Source organism: Oculina patagonica, chromosome 4 (genome assembly GCF_052425735.1).
Source record: "Oculina patagonica isolate OP01 chromosome 4, crgOcupat, whole genome shotgun sequence".
Classification (NCBI taxonomy): domain Eukaryota; kingdom Metazoa; phylum Cnidaria; class Anthozoa; order Scleractinia; family Oculinidae; genus Oculina; species Oculina patagonica.
The window spans coordinates 18,715,872-18,736,759 of NC_135761.1; the positions used below are offsets into that span (position 1 = coordinate 18,715,872).

A 20,888-nucleotide genomic window follows, 5' to 3' on the forward strand; every position below is an offset into this window, starting at 1 on the left:
CCAAGTTATCCGAAATTTTCAGAATTTTCAGTCCTACAGTTCATGTAATCCTACGTACGTTAGTTGGAACATACCTATATTTTATTTTTAATAGTCATGTTTCTATTAATAAGTCGCACGTGGATAGGCGAGGCTCGCATGAAGTCCTTAATGACGAAAACAAACTATTTACTTCTTTCCTTCTTTTCGAAAGCGAGCGCGCCGACAAAGAGAGCAGTTTTCTTGCTTTGTTCAAAGTGAAAAGAAAGCGCAACCCCTTCATAAAGCAGATGCGATTATCGGCAACCGCCGCCTTTTGAATGTCTTATGTACAGCTTATTGAGGCGGTGCGCGCCATTTTCCCGAGCGGGAACCTCTTTAGATTTCAATACAAGAAAGCTTCTGATTGGTCTTCGCTGTCGGCACGAATAAACCGAACGTTCTCATTGGCTGAGCGCTTTGCGAAGCTCGCCTTTGAGAACCGCGCAAGATATATAAGAAGAAAATGGCTGCCGTCTAAAACTTTATACCGAGTTTAGATCTCGATCGAAACAAGCTCTCGACAGATTACGACCTCGTGATTCTCCAGTGTTGTTCATAGTTAGTAGCGCGATTTTCACTACCTTGTTGTTGATTTACGATGGCGAAAAGAAGTTCTGGAACTAGAAACCTGGTTGCGAGTATCATTTCGTCGCAAGTCTCTGGAAGATGCCTTAGAACGAACATGGTAAGTGCTGATTTGCAAATATTACCGGAAAGGTTAATCGGTTTTGCGTTCGAAGCATGCATCAAGGCTGACATTTGTTCTCTGTTCTTGCGTTTAGCTTCCACAAGAGTTCGTCGAAGACGTCGATCGCCGTTTGCAGTTCAAGGAAATACCTCTGCTTCTAGCCAAACTAGAACGAAACAGCACTCACCAGAGATTTAACGTCACAAAGTGTACCCGATATGTAAAGGTATTGATGCTACTATTTCTATCTCCCGTTTAATATTCGACGAGTTTGCAACTGAAATGTAATCTGCCACTCGGTTAAATCGCTTGAGTACGTTGTCTGTTTCACGTTAGCTCGATCTAGATCGAACTTTTGAATATTACAAGCGTAATTGTTTTATCAAGAATAGCTTTGACGTGTTTGCTCGAGTTCAATAGGTACTACAGCTTCGTTTCTCTTTCTCATGCTAATCAATATTCTTTTCGTTTTAGGACCTGTTAGATTTCTTCAACTCGGAGTCGTCGATGCATAACATGCTATACGGTGAAAGCGAGCTTCCATTCTTCGCAAAGGAAAGGCTTCGAATGGGTCAAGTTTTAAATTTATTCGGTGGAGTCGAGGTAAGCGTGCGTTAATTTGAATTTATTCTATCACTAGCTAAGACCACTCAATTAATTTGAGCGTGTTTTCTGTGCAATAATAATGGGCTGGTTTAGTGTTTTACTTTGTTGTAATATTATGACTCTTTTGGAAGTCGATTAACACGCAGAGTTTCCGATAGATTTCAACACCGTTTCAAAATGTTTGTAATGTCTGGTCGAAGGTGCAAAAACTGCGATTAGAGCTTCTTTTGGCGTAATTCGTAATTCGAAAGCGGGGTTTTATTTCACAATCAGTTCCTCTTTATAGATTTTCTTATTTCGGATTTAGCTGTCTATTAATTTTAAGCTCATGAAATGTATTTGCTTCACGTAACAAATTGACAAATAGCAGTCACCTGATTTTAATTCCATGTCAAAATATATTATTTCGTATTTCAGTCTTCGACCTGTCATTGCATATTTTATTTGGCAAGATTAGGCACCTAAATTGTAAGGGGCTCAAAACATTTTCTTCCATTTTATATCGTTGTTTTGTCAGAAAAAATGGTTTTCTGGTTGATTCCAGTAAGGTGCTAAATGTCAACGGGTCAGACAAAATGTCTTGGTCACACTTCCGGTTCGGATCAAATTGCATTACATGAGATTTCAGTGAAAAAACAGTAATTGTTGCAGTATTATAGTCCTTTTGTTTTGATGGCTGGACTTAAAAAAAATGTGTATATTTCCCTTCCCTTTTTTCTGTAGTACAGTGAAGTGCATTCACTTTAATTGACTGGATATAAATTTTACAGCAAGTTATATGCACTGTTGATGCCCTATAAACTTGACAATGTTGTTGGTGATTTAACTTTTGTCAACTTCTGTTTGATCTGATCCATACTTATAAAGTAGCAGTAATTACTTATACTTTTGTAATAAATTAGCTTTGTTATATAACTTTAGCTCGAGGTGTATTGTATTTTAATAGATGTGCATACTTTTTATTTTGTTAGATTGTGTTACAAGTCCTCTTTTATCCTGTTATGTATGGTTTCAAGTCTTGCAAGATTAGACCAACAAGTAAGTATAGTAAAAGTATATTGATTCTCAAAACAACAGTTTTAACAGCAAGTTGTGTAGAAATGGTATTTATGTTCTAGGTGAACAAAGATGCTAAGATCAGCAATAATTCCATTATCACTTTTTGTGTAATTGTCTTGACACATGTCAAAATATTAGAGCCATGCATGAACTGAGTACAGTAAATGTGGTCAGTGAGAAGAAATCAATATTTTTGAGCTTGGAAGTAGATGATTATTTATATGAGTTATATGCAGTACAGTGTATAATGTTTATTTTTATTATTCACTTTGCAGAGCAACAGCAAAATAATTTGTGGTCCTTGTGCCTTGACTTCATCCATAATATCTGTCTTGTGGTAAGTCTGCTTTATGTAAAGTTTGCTTTTTTTGTACCATGACCAAAATCAAATTTCTCCTTACATATTCAATAGATTGCAAAGCAGGCTAGTGAAAAGAATAAGCAAATTCGTCAACTATTGGACATTGTCTTCATTCTCAGAACTGAAATCATAAAAGATCTGGAACCAGAGTTTTTCTGTAACTGTTACAAAAATTACGTACGTATTTTGTCGCGGTTTTTGTTTGGGTTTGGTTTTTTTAGGTCTATATTTTTTTATACTAATTGCTGTTTTACCTTTACCTGCAGGTCGATGGAGTTGCCACTACATTAGCAAAGAGGAACGAATTGATTAGTCATTTATTCACACTTCTAGAGCAAAAGAGAACCTTTACGTAAGTCATAACCCTTGTATTTGATTGTAACAAACCTTTGCCAGGGATGTTTCAGATAACATGCAAATTTATTGAGTTGGACAAACATACCAAGCACATTTTGGGTGATTTGTATTCTTATTATTGCATATTGCCATCCTATATTTTCATATCTAGCAACTAATTTTATCTTTTTTTATGAATTCCAAATAGTTATGCGTCAGTGGTGTTAGAGGATCTTTTTGGCTCAAGAAAAGAACTTATAGACCTTGACAGTATTGGTAAGTTGTTACATGTACATTAAAGTACTCAGGGCCAGTGATATTTAGGAAAACAATTCAGGCAGTAACATCGGATTTAGCAGAACATGCAACTGTGCAATTCTGTCAAGTAGTTTTAAATGTCAGAAATAACTTCTATCAGTTTTGCCTTTGATTTTGCTTTTCTGTAGCACTGAGTCTGATGATGTCTTTTTTTTGTTTTTCAGCAAATATGAGAAAATTGATGAACATTTTAGATCAGAACCAGCTGGCGAACCTTTGTCGTGTTTTGTCATTTTCCCTCTCTGACTTGGAATCTGTTGAGGAAAGAAGTACCTGTAAGTAGTAGTTTGTTTTTTCTAGTCACCTTTAAAAAGATTGGATATTCATCATAACTATTTAAGAAGAAAATGGATTTTGGTCATTATTATCAGTCAAAGAAAAAAAATCAGTCAAAGAGAAACATTGCTTTTCTAATTGCAAGCCAGATTTTCCAAATATTTTCAATTAAGCTGATTTTTTTTGGGTTTAACATAGTGTGGAAGTGTATTAAGGATCAAAAGTTACTTGGAATCATTGGATATTTATCCTGATCATATTTTTGTATTAAATTATTGAACTTTTCTTTATAAACAGTTGAATATATACTTAGCTGATGTTTATAATATCAAATTTTACTGTTGATAGTACTCGCCCAAGATGAAGTTGACAAGAAAGGATTGTCGCAGAAGGACGTGGCAGACAACAACCAAGGTATTTTCTAAGTTGCCAGCACCATTTCTTTATAATTGCCAGTTGCAGTTCAACAGAAACAGAATCTGTTATAAACATCTAGTGGAATTATATATTAATTTAGGCACTTACGAACACTTGTACACTGAAAAAACACAATCATAATCCCTCTTCTGATCCTACATACTGTATCATTGATCTCTTGCACTCTACTTTTTGGAAAATTATTATGTAATGTTTATTAAATAGGTTTTTTTATTTTTTTTTTTTTTTTTTTTTTTTTTTTTTTTTTTTTTTTTTTTTTTTTTTTATTTTTTTTTTTTTTTTTTTTTTTTTATTTTACTATATATTATTCTAATTTGCAAACAATATGTTTGTTTTTTATTATAGCAACACTCATAGGATTGAAAGAGTTCCTTCCAAGGATTGTTAGACTGGCCTGTCAACCAATGGGTAAGACTTTTAAGCATCAATCTCCTGCTGTTACTTCTGACTTATACTTCATGTGTATTAACTATAACTGCCTAATCCTCACAGTTAGTATTCTATGTGATCACGATTAATACTAACCAAAATATTATCTTTCCCTTTTTTTGCAGTTGAGAGATCATCTCATTTTCCTGATATGTTTGATTTCCATACCTTCTTACAAGATGTCCTAATGTCAGAAGGGATTGATATGGGTATGTGAATTTTAATATTTCAACTTTCTCTCAACTAATAAAGTTGCTGACTTTACTCCAGATGTGGGCTGAAGTTAGTTGAACATTACAATTGAAGTTGTTCTTCTGTGTACAAATAAGCCAGACTTTCACTAATAAAAGTCTTTGCTGTTTTTTTTTCCTCTGCAGATTTAGATGAATCAGATTCAATGGGTCCTAGGTTACAATCTTCATTCAAGCACATACACGAGGTTTTTACATTATCTATTTACAACATCAATTTCTAAATCTACTAGCTATTAAAATCAACTAAGAACTGTAAGAAAATTTTATTTTCACGCTGAGGTGCGACAAGCTCAAAATTCATGTGTAAGTTAGTTAGTGGACTATTTCACATGTACACTGTAACTCAACTGTGATTTGCTTTTTGATTGACAGGTCATGCACAAAGTGGAGGTCTTCTATGTTCTCTGTTTGTTCTTGACGGGAAAGCATAAATTAATTGTAAGTCAAGTTTTTTATTTCAAGTGAAATACATTTAAAGAACAATTCAACTAAAATCAATTTCAAATCATAGATTGTATTGAAATTAATATTTGGAATTTTTAGATCAGTGATACTTTATAAAAGGTGCTTGAATATTTGAATGATTTAATTGTCTTGATTTTTACAGGTTCAAAAAAGGCTGTCAGATCTAAAATTGATACCTGGAATGTGCCAACTGTTCGACAAGATGTCATGGCTGAATGAAACAGAAAGAATGTAAGCTTGCATACAATCAAATTAATTTTTATTTTACTGTGGGTGACTAAAGAGATCTTTATCTTTTGGACTAAACGATTTTGCACATGTTTTCACTTACGGCTGGTAGCAGAAAACAGTAATAATGAATTAATTATTATTTTAATAATTAATTAATAAATCTCTTTATTTTTTAGGAATCCACATTTGATGGAAATAGAGATTGGAGACCATGAGTGTACACCGGTAAGATATTTGACAGCTGTTGTTTCAACACTGGTTTTAATCAATTAAAAAAATACTGTTGTTTATAACCTGCAATCTGTGAATTTTTTCCTTTCGAGTCTAACTTTAAAATTTTCTTTTTCAGCAAACAGCATTAAAGATTCAGTTTCTACGACTTGTTCACAGCTTTTGTGACCGGCATGAGTAAGTTATAATCTCTGTATTAACTTACTGATCTTTTAAATTGGAATTTAAATGTATTTGTTAATTTTAGCAGTTAACTAATGTTAATATCTTTATTCTGTTTATAGGAATAAGCATCTCCTTTTAACTCCCAGAGAAGTTGACGAGCTTCAAGAGTTGTATGGTAAGAGCAACTAAAAGTTTTAATTGTGATTTACTTGACTGTATGTAAATGAAGACTATAACATTAAGGAAATATCCCAAAGAATATTTGCCTTAGTTTCTGATTGGCTGATTCTTTACCAACACAATGAATGTTGTTTTTTGGACTTTGTCTAAGAAAATATTTCAGAAACATTTGCAAGATAAACCTGGTGATGTATTTGTGGCAGTATTTAATTTTTTCTTATTTTTGTTTCAGTTCAAAATGACCTTGAGCTTCCTGAAAGTCTGACCAACACCAACAGGTTTGTATTATCATTTTCTGTAATTTTTATTTTTTTTTTTTCATCACTTGCATAAGTCTAATTCTTAACTATCTAGTACCAGTCTTGAAACTTTTGCTTTTTATTGTTAGGAGTTCCGTATAAATTATCAGACAAGTCATTAATATTTTTGTTTCTCTTTTAGGAAACTCTGTTGTGTGGGAGAAAAAGGACTTCTGACAAAGATTCTCGAGACCCTGATTAGATGTCCTACTACTGCACCACTAAGGTAATTTCATCAACGCAATAATATCCGGATTTACTGTTTTTTGTGCTAAATGGTTAAAGTCGTCAAATTTATAAAGAGTTCAACAGCTAATTTTGTTCAAACATTCTTTTAAAGGTTTTGGCTTTCAAGGGCAATTGAAGGATTTCTTCGCGGGAGAGCATCAGTCGGAGATCAGCTGTTTCTTATCAAGAGAGGACTACTTGAGGTTTGTTGAAATAATTTTGATTTTTCTAAATTTTTAATATGTGATTAATAAATAATTAAATTACAGTTACTGTAAAGTTTTAATGCATGATCTTGACATTTTAGTAGTTTACTGCATGTTTTAACCTGAATTTTTCATTTCTCCTATAGCACCTTGTCGATCACATCACGAGTGAAGAACTGAAGCCAAAGGAAATTCTCCAGAGCAGTTTTGACCTCCTTGGTGAGCTGATGAAGTTCAATCCATTTGCCTTCAAGAGATTTGACCAGGCCATCAGTGATAAACAGGTATGCCAACTGATGTAATACTTTTTGTGGTTAACTTTATTGTGATGCTCAACTGGAGATAAATTGCTGGCAGATATATAAAACAACTGAACATTTCTGTAACAAAAAAAAAACAGTTTTTTTCATTTGTAAAATTCTGTCTATATTGATTGTAACTAATTTTACCTTGTTTGATTTGTAGTTTGAGAAGTTTGTGTCCATCCTGACCTCGAACGTGGTGGATTCCAACATGTTGATTCGCTGTCTGGTGTTGTCTCAAGAACACTTTATGTCAAGCCCATTCTTCACAGGTAAGAATTTGTGTATCTTCTCATCTCATGCATGCAAGGCAAATAAGATCTCATTCCCTCTTTCAGTCTAAATTAAATTGTTGAATATTATATCTTAATCTGAAAATTTTCCCACAAGAAGATCAAAATTAGGTATCATTTTTTTTTTCTCTGCACGCATTGCTTGCCTATCATAATAGTTAATAGTTATTTTTAGTGCTTATTTAGTATACAGTAGGTAAATGATGTTTCCTTTTTTTATTTACAGATTTTTCCACTGAGGCTTGCAAGCTTGGTACTCTTATCAACAACTGGGAGCAAATGATCTTCCTTCTGTACAAGCTGATCAACTCTATCACAGTTGGAACACTTACACAAGTGAGTAGCATCTTTGCAAAAAGCATTAGGAAAAAATGTTGACTAAAATGCTGGAGTCCTTTTGTTGTTGTTGTTGTTTTTGATTAGGGGGTAAATGGTACTCATCATCTTATTTCCTTCTCTTTTTTAGGAGAATGTGAGCTGCCTGAACACCACTCTTGTTTTCCTGATGTTTGCGCACAGACATGGACGACTTCCAGCCTACCTTATGGTAAGCGGATAAAATTTAATTTATTAGCTGGCTCTAATTGTTTGAAACTTAGCCTACTTAACACTTTCATGTACCTCATTAGAATTCTGGAAGTTATGTACTTGTTCTCAGTCATTATTAGGATTGACAGAATTGTGTAAAGGATTTGTCCATAATTTTTTGGGTTTCTTTCCTTGTAGGCTTTTGTCAGAGAAGAGAATATTCAGAAGAATCCAGGATTCATCCTCACAAACTTGAGGTGAGCAAAATATTGATGTTCATTAATGTCCAAACCCAAACTCAATAATAATTTTTTATTCCATTTCTCCTGTCTGTATTGTTCGGATTTCTTTCCGTCAATGTTTCAATAACTTGGCATTGACAATAAAAAGTACATCAAAATTACTTTATGTTTCACCGGCAATGTAACTGAAGAGTTATTAAATTTGTATCTCTTTGTGTTTTAGACTTTTGTTGGAATTCTGGAAGACACACTACTTGAAGAGAGGAAAGGACTGCTCGGCCCTTGAACAGGTGAGGATATTGTTATCACATCTTGTAGTACGAACTGGATGCTGATTGGTTAAAAAAAAAAAACGTTTCATTGTACTGAACTACATTTCAGTTGCACAATTGGCTTTAGCATCTTTATGTCAGAGTGCTCACTTATGAAATTTTCACAAGGACATTAAAAAAACATTACAACAATTACTATGTAATCACATGCTAACTACGGTGCTCCTAACTTCCAGTGGATTTACAACACTATTTAAGGACCCAAACTTTGGAATAATCTACAAATAATATTAAAACAGAACATAAAACACAGTAGGATTTAAAACAGACTTTCAAAACATAATTAAAATTAAAATTCAGTCATCTTTAAATTTGTGTACCCATGTCTAAACACATGCCTTAGTTAACGTGGTAATTAATCTAATAACAAAATTTAAATAAAAAATAAATTATTTATTATTTAACTCATTCAATAACTCATACTTAATTTTTACATTTCAGAGTTCTTGCATCAGCTTTGAGCACTGGAAACAAGTAGTCGACGTCCTCCTATCAGATTCAACATGCAGCACGTCAGTTCTTCATTACTTACCTTCACTGTGCACAAGAGACTGTTAAATAGACAGCTGTCAATCATCTGACCGGTACCAAACATTGCCTCATTCGGTCATCTGGGAAGTATCGAGCTGGTCTTGATAATGCAGATTCGTGCCAACTTTGATGGTGTGGCCAGAAATTATATATACATCAAGCTAGTAGCTTTCTGACTAAGATTTTTTATAATTGTGGGAAGATAATTATGGCCACAAACGACCCGGAAAGTGACAATAGAGACCTTGAAGAACAGACGAATATTCACTGATATATTAAAATAATATAATATTAGGACGGTTAGTACAAATAGCTAGATCACGTGTTCTTTTGCCATGTCATATTCCTGGATAAATTATTGTGGATGGCAGAAGCTTTAGAGCATTATTTTATTAATGCAGAAAAAAAATAATATTAAGGTTTTAATACACTTTGTAGCAAGTGTTTTAACAGGTACTTTACTTAGTGTTTGTGAAAAAATTATATTAATAGTCATGTAAAATAACAGATGACATGAGAAGAACATTCTTAGAAAAAAAAATTCATAGGTGATTGTTAGGGCAAAATCAGTTGTAAAACAGTTTTGAAGAGAATTTGTAACTGTTGTGATGGTGCAAGTAGCTCGAGTGGTTATGTTTTTAATGTTATAAAAAGAACATTGCACAAAATTATTTGCTGCAATTTAACTGCTGTAATTCAATGCTTTTAAGGACATTTTAGGTATAAAACAACCAAAACAAAATTGGGCAATATAGGTGCTTTAAAACAGTGAATGATAGGGCGTTATTACCAGAGCCCGAGCAAAATAGGTCTTGATTGTGTAAATGGTTTACGCCATGAATGAATCTAGTTAGGAAAGCATTCTTAATATTTATTGCCACATAACTGCAATGTATTATAACAATCTTAGACTTGTAAAATATTAAATTATTTTTATGAATTATTTTGTTGTATATTAAGCAAGCAGTTTTAATAAATGTATATCTCCTGATACAATAGATTGGTGTTACTGTTCATTTTGATCTAACATAAATAACATAAATGTTGTGGTTTAAATTTTCCTTTGGTTTATTTTTTTAAAATTAATTTGATTTTTATTTCCGGTTGTTTCAGATTATGATAATGAATACTAAACAATGAAAAATGAAAATTTAACTGTGGTTTGAAACGTTTTAATCAAAGGTAAATATAAACCACAACATATACACAGAGAAATAAAGAGATGTGAAAGAGATCCCTTTTTCACCCACAGTACGCATGACGTGTGCTGACGAGACGAGATCAATATCCAGAGCGCCCAAAAAGAAATCTAGCTTGACAATAAATTTCTGTTCTGTTTATGAAAGAAAACCTGAGTAAATTATGACGTTGAGCATTCCACTTAAATGAGGGATTTTCAACTTCGTTCTAAGACTTCTAAATGTTCTTTGGTTACAAAACGCTGGGCCAAGTCGTGTTCAGTTTCTCTTGTATAAATAGTTGTCAAAGTCAAAAACTCGAAAACAAAAACAAAATGGGAGAACCTCAATTAAAAATTCACACCAGAAGTTCATAATCGTCTGTTCACACTTATTTTGAATTTGATGATGTCCTTCACGCTTCAGGGAAAACCTGTAAATTTCGCGCCCGCACTGATGCGCCAATTCGAGGCTTCGTGCAGTCCATGCGCTGTTGTCAGTCTTGTTTCATTCAGCGAAGTCAAATTCGAAAAGTTTGTAAATCGCGTATGGGTCGAAATAAGAGTCGCAATACGCTCCAGCAGTAGAAGCAGAATTTATTTTCTGACTGAAAATTTATTCGCTATGAACTTAGAGTAGCTGAGAGCAACCGGCTATTCATGGCGAGAAAACGATGTTGCGCCGATTTAATAAGGTGAAGTCTGGCGATGTTTTTCAACATATTTCTGACAACGTACGCTCGTGGACATGACAGGTGGTTAAATCTGGTTTAAAGTTGCTTATTCAACTTTACACCATCAATTAAATGTTGTTAAAGGTTGTTAAACCAATCTTTACGCTACCATGTGTAGATGTGATTTAAAGTTGGCTTAAAATTTTTAGTCTCTTTAGGCAATCTTTAAACTTGAGTGTAATGCTGGCATAAAGGTCAGCTTTAAAAAAATGTAAAGTCAGCGTATAGCTGAATAAATTCCAAATTTACGCCAGCTTTATTTGAGCTTTACACCACGGTAAAGTTATGTTTTCATGCTGTGCGAAATTCTGAAAACAATTCCCCCCCCCCTCCCAGAAATATACTGGCTACGCCCCCTGATAACCGCGTTATTTATCTCTTCTTTATAATATTGTTGCTTCATTTATTATTTCACATTTTTTTCGAATTTTAATAAAGCCTGGCTCTTTAATAGCGACCTAGCTACGCTGGAAATTCGTGGGCATAGAAAGGTCCGCTCTTTTTTGTTTTCGTTTCAATTTTGAAACAGGTGCGAAAATGGCGCAGCAGTTTATGACATACAGTTTATCATAAGGTAACGAAACTTGACAAATTTAAAGGGGTCGTAAAGGTTTTGGTAATGAAATTGTAGCGCATGGTTTCAATCGAAATACGATGTCTGAGAACTAGTTCTTTACTAATTGGGAAACATATTTGTAACCGCAGAAATATGTCTTAACTCAAATGCCACCGGAATTTAAGGGCAATCATGAAAAAAAAAAAAACGAGCAAAACTCAAAAACCTTAGCTTTTGGGAGATTTTCTGAGTAGTGCGCTCGCAATAAAGATGATTGTATCTAATCTACATCAAAACTTGTCTTCAATGAACTGCAGGCTGATAAAAGCAACTCATATTACTCAGTAAAACTCTTTATTTCACGCACCGTGGTTGTCGTAAGGTGTTTTTTTTTTTGCCGAATCACTAATAGATAACAACATTTGGTGGAATGGCTGAGCAGTATAATGCAAATAGTAGTTTTCTAAGACAAAAAAATCACCAAGAAGTAACTATAAACCGAAAACACAAAAGGGTGGTTAAAACTGTGAAAGGAACGGAGGAAAAATTGGCCAGTTTTTAAAATTTCAGCTCAAGATGAGTCGTTCGACCACAAAATATTGAAGATGAGGTTCAAATGCAAGACGTGCCCGTATTGATCATCCAAGCACAATATAAAATCCATGCACTTTTTGCCATCATAAAATGCCTTAAAATTCATGACATTGCTTCGTTAAATCTCGATCTCTAATTTTTTCAAGTAGTATTTTTTTGTGTTTTCAACTCGCATTTTATTTTTTATAAATTTGTTATCTATTCGTCGGCTTTTCTTCGCATTTAATATCTGTCCTGATTTAAGAAAACAAGGCTCCAGGAACTGCCTGGGGCCAGCAACTCTCTTAGCCCTCCCCTCCCTTCCCCCTGTGGATTTCAGAGAGCCCAGGGGCACTGCTAGGAAGCCTTCCCATTCCCGGTCACAGCTGAGCTCTCAGAGGTCTCAAGGCTTCTGAGCCAGCCCCCCAAAAACCAAAAGCCAGGAGCAGTCCTGACCACATTTCAAAGCAAAGTCTTTGCAGAAAACAAGCCAAAAACCTGACTTCAGCCACCCCCCCAGCCGGATTGCAATTCAACAGCTGACCCAGGGCTCCCTAGGGTTGTTAGGTCAGGGCCCCAGCTTGCTGCCCACGGGGTCGGTGACGTTGCCCCCCTCAAATTTCTCGGGCCGCAATGGCTTGAAGGCCGACCGAGTCGGCCTTCAAGCACGGATCCCGGAGTCCACGTTTTGTCAAATCCAGACAGATATATAGTGAACAAAATACTGTATCTCTTTAAGGAAAGATTCACAAAAGAAAGCATAGAATAAAAAACAGACAAAAAACAAAAATGGAGAAGAACCCATAACTTTATTTATCCTCCTGCCTTTTATTTAACATCAGCAAATTTAATTTGTTTGAAATTGCAAAGCACATCCAATAATAACCAATTGATCAGAGTCCCATTATAAGCGTTTATGCAGGAATGGATGTTCTGTCTCGGATCTAGGCCTGAGGTTTAGGAACTTCTTCAACAAAGATCCGGGACACTGAATTCCAGCCTGTGTAGGCGTCAACGTTTCCATATCCAGGACAGTTACCGACCCAGAATCCCACGCGCACCTTGCCTTTGTGGATGTTGTTACAGTGCCCCTCAATATTGTTGACGCGGTGAATATTTTGAGCCTTTGTTTTCAACATGAACACAACACCGTCAATTGGTAGGGGAGCTGCACATTCAGCACCGTTGAAAGTAAAGTACCAGCGTTTGCAGCACCCGTCACAGTTATAGATTCTAAGAGTACCAGTAAAGTAAACATGGAGGGCTGTGTCAGAGAAGTTCTTGGTAAACACACAGTCCTGTGCAAAAAGTATGCAAGAGGAGAGAAACGTGCTTAGTTCCTTGTTCCTTACTTCATTTAGTATACAGTACAGTACAAATTTAACTTATTTCGTCCAAAACTGCAATACGATTATGTATTCTTATGATCGGGAAATTAATGACTGTCAAAAACGTGATCTGTTCGTTGCACTTATTAAAATCAAGTTGGTGTAGTATTATTAATCGGGCGTGGCCGATTTATAGTTTACCCTTTGGTCGTCCTAGACGATAGTCTCCTGTCGGCTAAAAATGACGGGGATAGCCTGGGCCAATCGGTTTCATTTCAGTTTTGACAGTAAATCGTTGTAGGAACACTGGACCGACTTTTGGGCTAATCTGCAATCTGGTTCTCTTCTTTGCTTCGGCGGGAGGACAGAGAAAAAAGCTTAAGGGGTAAAGTACTAATAATCACCATTGTGAAACTGTAGTTGCTTTGACAAGTTGAAGCTATTTTTGTAAATAAAAGGGGTAACGTCATTCATGTCACGCAATGTTTTTGTGGGAAACTTTGAAACTAGACGCTTTGCTGGTTTCTACAAATAGCAGTGTGATCTGGCGGTACATTTTTTTGAGGCGGACTCCACTTTAAAACTATTTTTTATATATTTAGCAAGAAGTATGTCGATTTTCATTTCCGCACAGTTGGGCGTCAAAGTCGCCTGTCACAAAGAGTAGAATGTTTGCACAACATGGTTTGGATATATTTTAGATTTGACTAGTGACGTTAGTAAGACACTTCTCAAGACGTCAGCAAAACATTGGCAATGTACAGTATTGGTGTGAACTTGAATGGAATTTTTTACGAGATCAGTAAAGCTATCGAATGAAAAGATGACTTGAAAATGAAAACTTCGAATAATTATAATTAAATACCAATTGAATTTTAGATGAGAAATTCCGGAAGTGACATCTGTGTTCAAAATAGGAATTTTTGTACAACTTAAAGTTCCGAAAAAAAAAAGACCACATGTTTTGTAAAAATCACAGACAAACATGATCAGGAAAACAAAACAGGCCAATATGTTTTATTCACGAAAATACAACTTTCTTAAGAAAGAGTTTGTAAACAAGACAATGGAATCGAATTCACACGAAATTTGCATACATTTGAACTTGCAAAAAAGAAGTATCTCTGCCGAGACATAATAGCGAGACCTTACATTAATAATTATTGTATTCTGATCTGATTGTTATTTTTTATGCATTAACTATTTGAAAGTGGTTCTCATCGATGAAAACAAAACGGTTTTTCATTCACTGCTTAAAGTATTTATAGACGTGAAAACATTCGCTTAATCAAATTACATTCTGCACGAAATATTTTGTATCCATTTGTCCCGAAACTTTGAGGAAATTGAAATCTTTGTGGACAGTACTGCATAAAAGCAGTTCATAGAATTGAATAAAAAGATAAGAACCATATTGATAAAGGAAATTTTAAAACTTTATTTTGGCTCATTTTGACGAAATTCAGGATTTTCAAAGACTGCCAGTATACGGCTGTATCTTGTCTGTCTCTAACGATTTTGCTACGGTTTCGAACGAGCTAATTTTTCAACATGATATCATGGTAGCGGGCAGAAGTCGGTTCGTTCTGAATTTTTCAATACGGTATACAAGTTACAGGTCAATATACAGACCCTCTGTACAGTAAAAAACTTTTTGGGAACAAACCATTGTGAACTTATTTTCGATGTTGATCAGTAAAAATCCTTAGTAAGGTGTATAACCCCAGAGAATTATTATCAAGTGTGTTTTGTTTTATTAGCGGTTTATACTCTAAGGTCTTGGTATGGGAGATCAAAATTAAGGCAAATTTCTGTTATAATTATATAGCTGTCAGTAAATCCTATATTGTCAGCGCAGCTATTTTTCCTTAATTTCTGAGAACTGTCCAATTTGGGATTAAATTTGGATAGTTTCAATTAAGACTTTCAGGTAAAATGCACAAACTGTCCAATTTAAGAAAAATTGGACACTTTTGTCTCAGCCAATCAAATCGAAGAAAAAACAACATGTGACGGATATTAGCCAATTAGCACAAAGCATAGCGTCAGCCCTGTAAACTTGTCGCATTGTTAGTCGACAATGGCGGAATTCAGAGGCAAGTTTGCTACGTTTTTCCATTCTTTTTGAGCTTTTCAGCAATAGTAACAACAAAGAGAAATTTTCTACGTTGTCAGAAGAGGAGCTAGCTACACTATGAAGCAAAAACCAAGAGCAAAACACCTCAAATGATACAAAACTTTGGTGGACGTAAGTGCAGCAAAGCGAAGCAAGAAATTTGTCAGATATTCATAGCCACGAGCTAGATGCAATTCTTTGTCGTTTTTTGCTGAAATTCCAAGAGAAAAGACGGAGATGAAGTACGAACGAGATAGTGGAAAGGAGTTTGTCAGATTCAAGAAGTTGTTACGCTCTTCGGACACTTTGCACTGAGTTTGTTTAAGACTTTCATTGATTGATGCAGTGTTTTCACTCACTTTGTAGCAAGCTTTGCAAACTCAGGTGAATAAAATTGCACTGTTTTGTTTAAGTTTGATTTGTGAAGACAATGCTTTGAGTGAGTTGCATGTGCTGTGTTATGCCTACTATTGATGATTGCTTTTCCCGTCTGGACATAAGTTTATTGTTTATGCTGGATTGACTGACTACAAGCTATATAATTAATATGTAACCGGACTACATGCTTGTCCAATTTGGAAATAATTAGATTCCAAAAATTCCTCTGACAGCCAAATTGGACTCGGCCTACGGCCTCGTCCAATTTTGGCTGCCCTCGGAATTTTTTTCATCAAATTATTTCCAAATTGGACAGCATGTAGTCCAATTACGTATACTTATCTGATTGCTTGGCACAGATTAGTACGATACTGAATTGGTTAGGAAATGTAAACAAACATTAAATTGAATGAGAGTAGAAAGGGAGGGACAGGTGGGGGTGAAAGGCTAAGGAGATGGAAAGGGAGGGAGAATTAAAATCCATGCTTGGTTATATCACGCAACCTTTGACTTCTGTTTTTTTCCCACAATAACAAAACTTTTAAAAAGGTGGGGTTCTACCTGAATTTGAATGGAACTTTAAGAGATTTAAAGAAGGGATTGAAGAAAAGAATGGAAACACCTCCGAACAGTTGACCCCTCGCAAGAGCACTCCGGGTTGTCAGGAGACTGTTTGGTGTCCGTCCACCAATTTTTAACTTCAAATTCAAATTTTAAAATCACATTAAATCTCCAATATTTCTTATTTGTCTAAATTTTACTAATCCTTTGAGAAAAACTATCGCCTCCCAGACATCCCCCAAAATCGTCCAAAAATTAACAAAATACTGCAAAACAAATATATATGGGATAAGTAAAGCTTTCTTGGATTCCTTGAAACGCGGCTGAAATGGTTTTCAGTGTTTCCAGCCCTTATACTTTGGGTCAGTACTACTATTCTTCACCAGTTGCTATTACAGTAATGGTATGAAACAAATACCTAATCATTGGTCAATAAGTTGTGATCATTTTCTTGACAATAGTAGTTACCTGATTAGGAGTTGTATACTGTTCCATTAAAGTGTAAGGGCTGGAAAATACTGAAATGCGTCAGCCACCTAAAGCGTTGGAAAAATTGGTCTTCAGGTAAAAAACCCCGCCTTTATTAAGTATTGCGAAAAGGCTGCACTTTGCTAAGTGTTACAAATTTATATTTTCTAGACGTCTAGTTCAATCGTTTATTTGTATTGTGCGAAATATATTTTTATAAATTGAGACCATTATGTCATTAAGTAATAATGCAATCTTGAAAACATTCCAGATTTTCATTATTAAATAGAAACACGAAAAATTCAAATTTGGAAAAACAAGCCTGTCAAAATGACGTTGCCATGGTGATTTCAAGTTACTGGCACAATAACTAATCCTACCAAATTATTGCGAGATAAATTTTAGATAAACGCGCAAAGTTTGGCAGCGTTTGGTTGAATCTTGAAAAAGTTATAAGCGTCCAAAGTCAGCGCGGGCCTTAAAAGCCTCCCCCCCGGCCTGAATAGGTTTAAGTGAATGTTTTTTCAGTGATTTTTACTGTACTGTACCCTGCCTTTCAAGTCAAAACAGATAGCTAATTATTAAGCGCCCGATTTTAAGCTTCTCAAGCTTCTTGTTTTTAGCGTTTAAATCCGATTAAATGACAAGAAATCGAAGAGCTAAGGGATATTTCAATGGGCGTCTGTGGCGAGTTGCAAGAAACATAATTCGAGTTATCGGGGTAAATTTTGATCAAGCGAAACAAAATTTGGTTCGAGTTGACGGGGAATTCGTGTTATCCGACTTCAAATTAACCGAGTTAAAATGATTGAAAAGTGGAGTCGAATTCAAGGGAGATGGACTTAGTTCAAGTCAGCGGGATTCTACTGTTTCATACAAAAAAAATCCACCTTGATCAGACCGTTGTCTTTGTTGTCATTCACGTTTTTCCATGCGCACTCTTTCCAGTTCTTGTGAGACATCGCTCCAGGAGTGTCAGGGATTGCATTTGTTCCAGTCTCTTCGCGCTCTCCTTTTTGTCCGCTTGGTCCCTGGATGCCAGGTTCTCCCTTTGGTCCTTGCAATCCAGGAGGTCCCACATGTCCGGTCATTCCTGGGGTTCCCTGATTTCCGTCACGACCATCACGTCCATCCCGTCCGGGTATCCCTGGGGAACCAGGCTTGCCATGTGTGCCAGGTTGACATGCGCAGCAGTAGGAAGATGGCTTTGAATAAAATGACTATTTGGTTAGGTGGAATGATATCTATGCATTTTTTGGGCCATTGAAATTAAATTTAAAGGGCTGCAACGAATCTCTCCCTTATCGTTGTTTTGCTTAAAGGGACTATGTCACGGGGATTTCGCAGTTTTTTGGTCTAAACTGTTATAAAATAAGTGGCAAGCAACATTACCCTTGAAAAACATTGTCGTTGAGCATTTAGCGAAGGATAATATCATTATTTGGGATAGAAATCAACCCCGGAGGGATACTCCCATAAATTTCGGATAGGGGTGTGCCGCCAAGGTTCTTAAACCTTGACCCTATTTAAGGATAAAGAAAGCAAAAATTGATACGCTTTTTAAGGCCCAAAACCGAAAAATGACACCCTATTCAAGGGGAGGAGTAGCGTTCCGTGACGACCCAAATAACGGCTAACCGCGCAGGGCAAGAAACAAATCTTTATAAAATCGCTTTACTTATACCTGAACAGAAAATTCAGTTTTAAGATACCTTTTTTTTCGTTTATCTGGGCGTTTATTTTAGCTAATAGAATTTAGATACCCTATCTAAGGATCACACCGGGAACACATTGCCAAAAGGAGCAAAAATGATACCCTATTTAAGGACCGAGAACCTCAAAAACCATACCCTATCGGGCGGCACATACCTATATAGGCCACATATGGGAGTACCCACCACCCCCCCCCCCCCCCCCGGGACGCAATGCAAGAGTGAAAGTAAATGAGTTGCATAACCATACCATGGCTTGGTCGGCGGTTTGCTTGCCGTTGCTTTTTCCCGGCGCAAGACAGAGTGTAGCCAGCAAAATAAGCAATATCTTTGACATGGTGGTGAGCTGTGGATAAAAGTATGCAATAAATTAGCTGTTATCAGTTATCAACTCGACCCTATCATTTATTTGGTTCAGTTGACCCCACTTGCTATCATGTCACATTTATTAATAGTAATCATTACGTTGCGTCGGTAGGGTGAAAAATTATAGATTTGTTCAAGAGGGAAAATATTGCGTATTACAGGGACTGTCTATAAAAACCCCACCCCCACCCGCTAAATAATGAAGGTTCCTTATGCTAAACTGAAAGCGTATTTATTAGGAGGGCCTGGGTGTAAAGTGTAGAAGGCATTATTGTTTGACGCAAAAACCAAAACCCAAATGAATGCTGAAAAAGGAGGCTGAATGACTTTTAAACGCAGAAGAGCTTACAGCGCCAAGGTCTCACTGCTAAGTTCTGGGCTAACTTACATATACTAGGTGCAGGCTGGAACAAGTTTTATTTGTCCGGAAATAACCTTCTTTGATTACAAAACTAATGCCAAATGTCAAGGATTCTAGAAATCGAAATTTTTTATCATTGATCACAAGGTTACTCACGCCGTTAACAAGCAACTATTGAACGAGAGGATAAAACATATTTGGAGAAAAAAATGAAGACCTCGTTCTTGTTCATGCACAAGGTGCCATTAAATATAAACTGACACCACTGGGGTCAATGTTTAGTAGCAAATACATTGGTTACGTTGGAAGCTTGTACATGTTTTACGCCGACTGGTGTATTAAAGAAGAGAAGCATATCAGACAGAAGAAACGATGAACCTTAACCTGCTAGATAAACCTTAGATTTAAGATTTCCTTTGCCAGCATTGCGAGGACATGGCTAACGTCGACAAGAAAAAAATTACTTCAATACTTCAACAAACAGTCAGTTTAGAATGATAATGCAGAAGCAATTTAATTTGTACCACTCATTTGGAGAATACGAAAAGAGAGTAAAATACTGGCTTCTAGAACTGAACCAATAGTAAAAACTAGCATTTGCGGGTAAACACCATAAAAACCCAATGTAAAACCAATGTAAACATCGCTTCTCTTGTTAAAATATATATCCTGCTATATGAATAACCAAGTCTGCAACTGAACTTGGGTAATTGAGACCGACGTCAATTACAGCAAAAGAAGAATTATTTTGACTGCTGGCTTATCGAGGCTTAACCAAAAAAGAAAATAAATACTTACAATTTGTTGTCTTTAACTGCTAAGGGTGTATCGTACGTCTCTAGTCGCCGCACAAATGATCTGAAGAGTTGAACGTGATGTGAAGCAAGATATTTTCCTGCTTTTAACCCCTAGGGGACGAACTACGGCCACAGCCGTAGAAAATTACATCACTTCGTTTTCTTGGATATTTTTGGGGTATGATACATGAAGTAGACACTTTCGATGGTTAAACCGCTGGTTGAAACAAAATGGCTGCTTTTTGCGAAAACAGCTCTTTCGTACTCGTAATCTTCGATTTTTCGTGATTTTTTTCCCGTCTATGTGTTGTTCCTTTTAAATATGGCGTCCAAGTGTGTTTAGGGAGAATTTCTTCGGCAGAATAGGTGGAGATGGTCGTTTTGTGAACGGGAAGTTTGACATTTATCGACGAACATGGCATCATTTTAGCTTTTGCATGTAAATTTCACAAGAAAAGAGCCTCGCGATTTGTCGAGTAAGCAGTGACTTTGCGAGTAGGAAGAGTCCATTGATCAAAATGGCGACGGTTGGGAAGACAACAAGGTCATTGAGGAGCGAAACTACTCGTGTATCCCGGTAGAGACGCTAAAAGAAATGGCAACGAAGTTCGCAGAGGTCGGTATTGTTGTGATAGTTGTAATTGACTCGTTGTATCCACTATTTCGTACTATTTTCCCGTGTTTACTATGCTTTCCAGCCGATAATGGACAAAATTATGAGGTTTATAATTTTTTTACTTCT

At 35.9% G+C, this 20,888-nt stretch overlaps 2 protein-coding genes across 2 annotated transcripts; one reads left to right on the top strand and one right to left on the bottom strand.

Annotated features, from left to right (window-relative positions):
* The first annotated feature begins 446 nt into the window (after window positions 1–446).
* On the top strand, window positions 447–10,017 carry LOC144651679 (short transient receptor potential channel 4-associated protein-like). The gene is made up of 27 exons (XM_078511628.1): window positions 447–706; window positions 804–935; window positions 1,184–1,312; window positions 2,287–2,353; window positions 2,650–2,711; window positions 3,002–3,087; window positions 3,280–3,347; window positions 3,554–3,664; window positions 4,014–4,079; window positions 4,449–4,511; window positions 4,658–4,741; window positions 4,910–4,971; window positions 5,159–5,224; window positions 5,394–5,482; window positions 5,659–5,707; window positions 5,832–5,890; window positions 5,998–6,053; window positions 6,291–6,336; window positions 6,500–6,583; window positions 6,698–6,788; window positions 6,938–7,075; window positions 7,257–7,365; window positions 7,613–7,722; window positions 7,853–7,933; window positions 8,113–8,171; window positions 8,380–8,446; window positions 8,930–10,017. The coding sequence occupies exons 1-27, from the start codon at window positions 620–622 to the stop codon at window positions 9,044–9,046; spliced, it is 2,238 nt and encodes a 745-aa protein (XP_078367754.1). The 5' UTR covers window positions 447–619; the 3' UTR covers window positions 9,047–10,017.
* A 2,834-nt stretch (window positions 10,018–12,851) lies between these two features.
* On the bottom strand, window positions 12,852–20,495 carry LOC144651887 (collagen triple helix repeat-containing protein 1-like). The gene is made up of 4 exons (XM_078511945.1): window positions 20,148–20,495; window positions 18,873–18,968; window positions 17,801–18,115; window positions 12,852–13,357 (listed from the first exon to the last, which is right to left on the bottom strand). The coding sequence occupies exons 2-4, from the start codon at window positions 18,957–18,959 to the stop codon at window positions 13,004–13,006; spliced, it is 756 nt and encodes a 251-aa protein (XP_078368071.1). The 5' UTR covers window positions 18,960–18,968; window positions 20,148–20,495; the 3' UTR covers window positions 12,852–13,003.
* Between the last annotated feature and the right edge of the window lie 393 nt (window positions 20,496–20,888).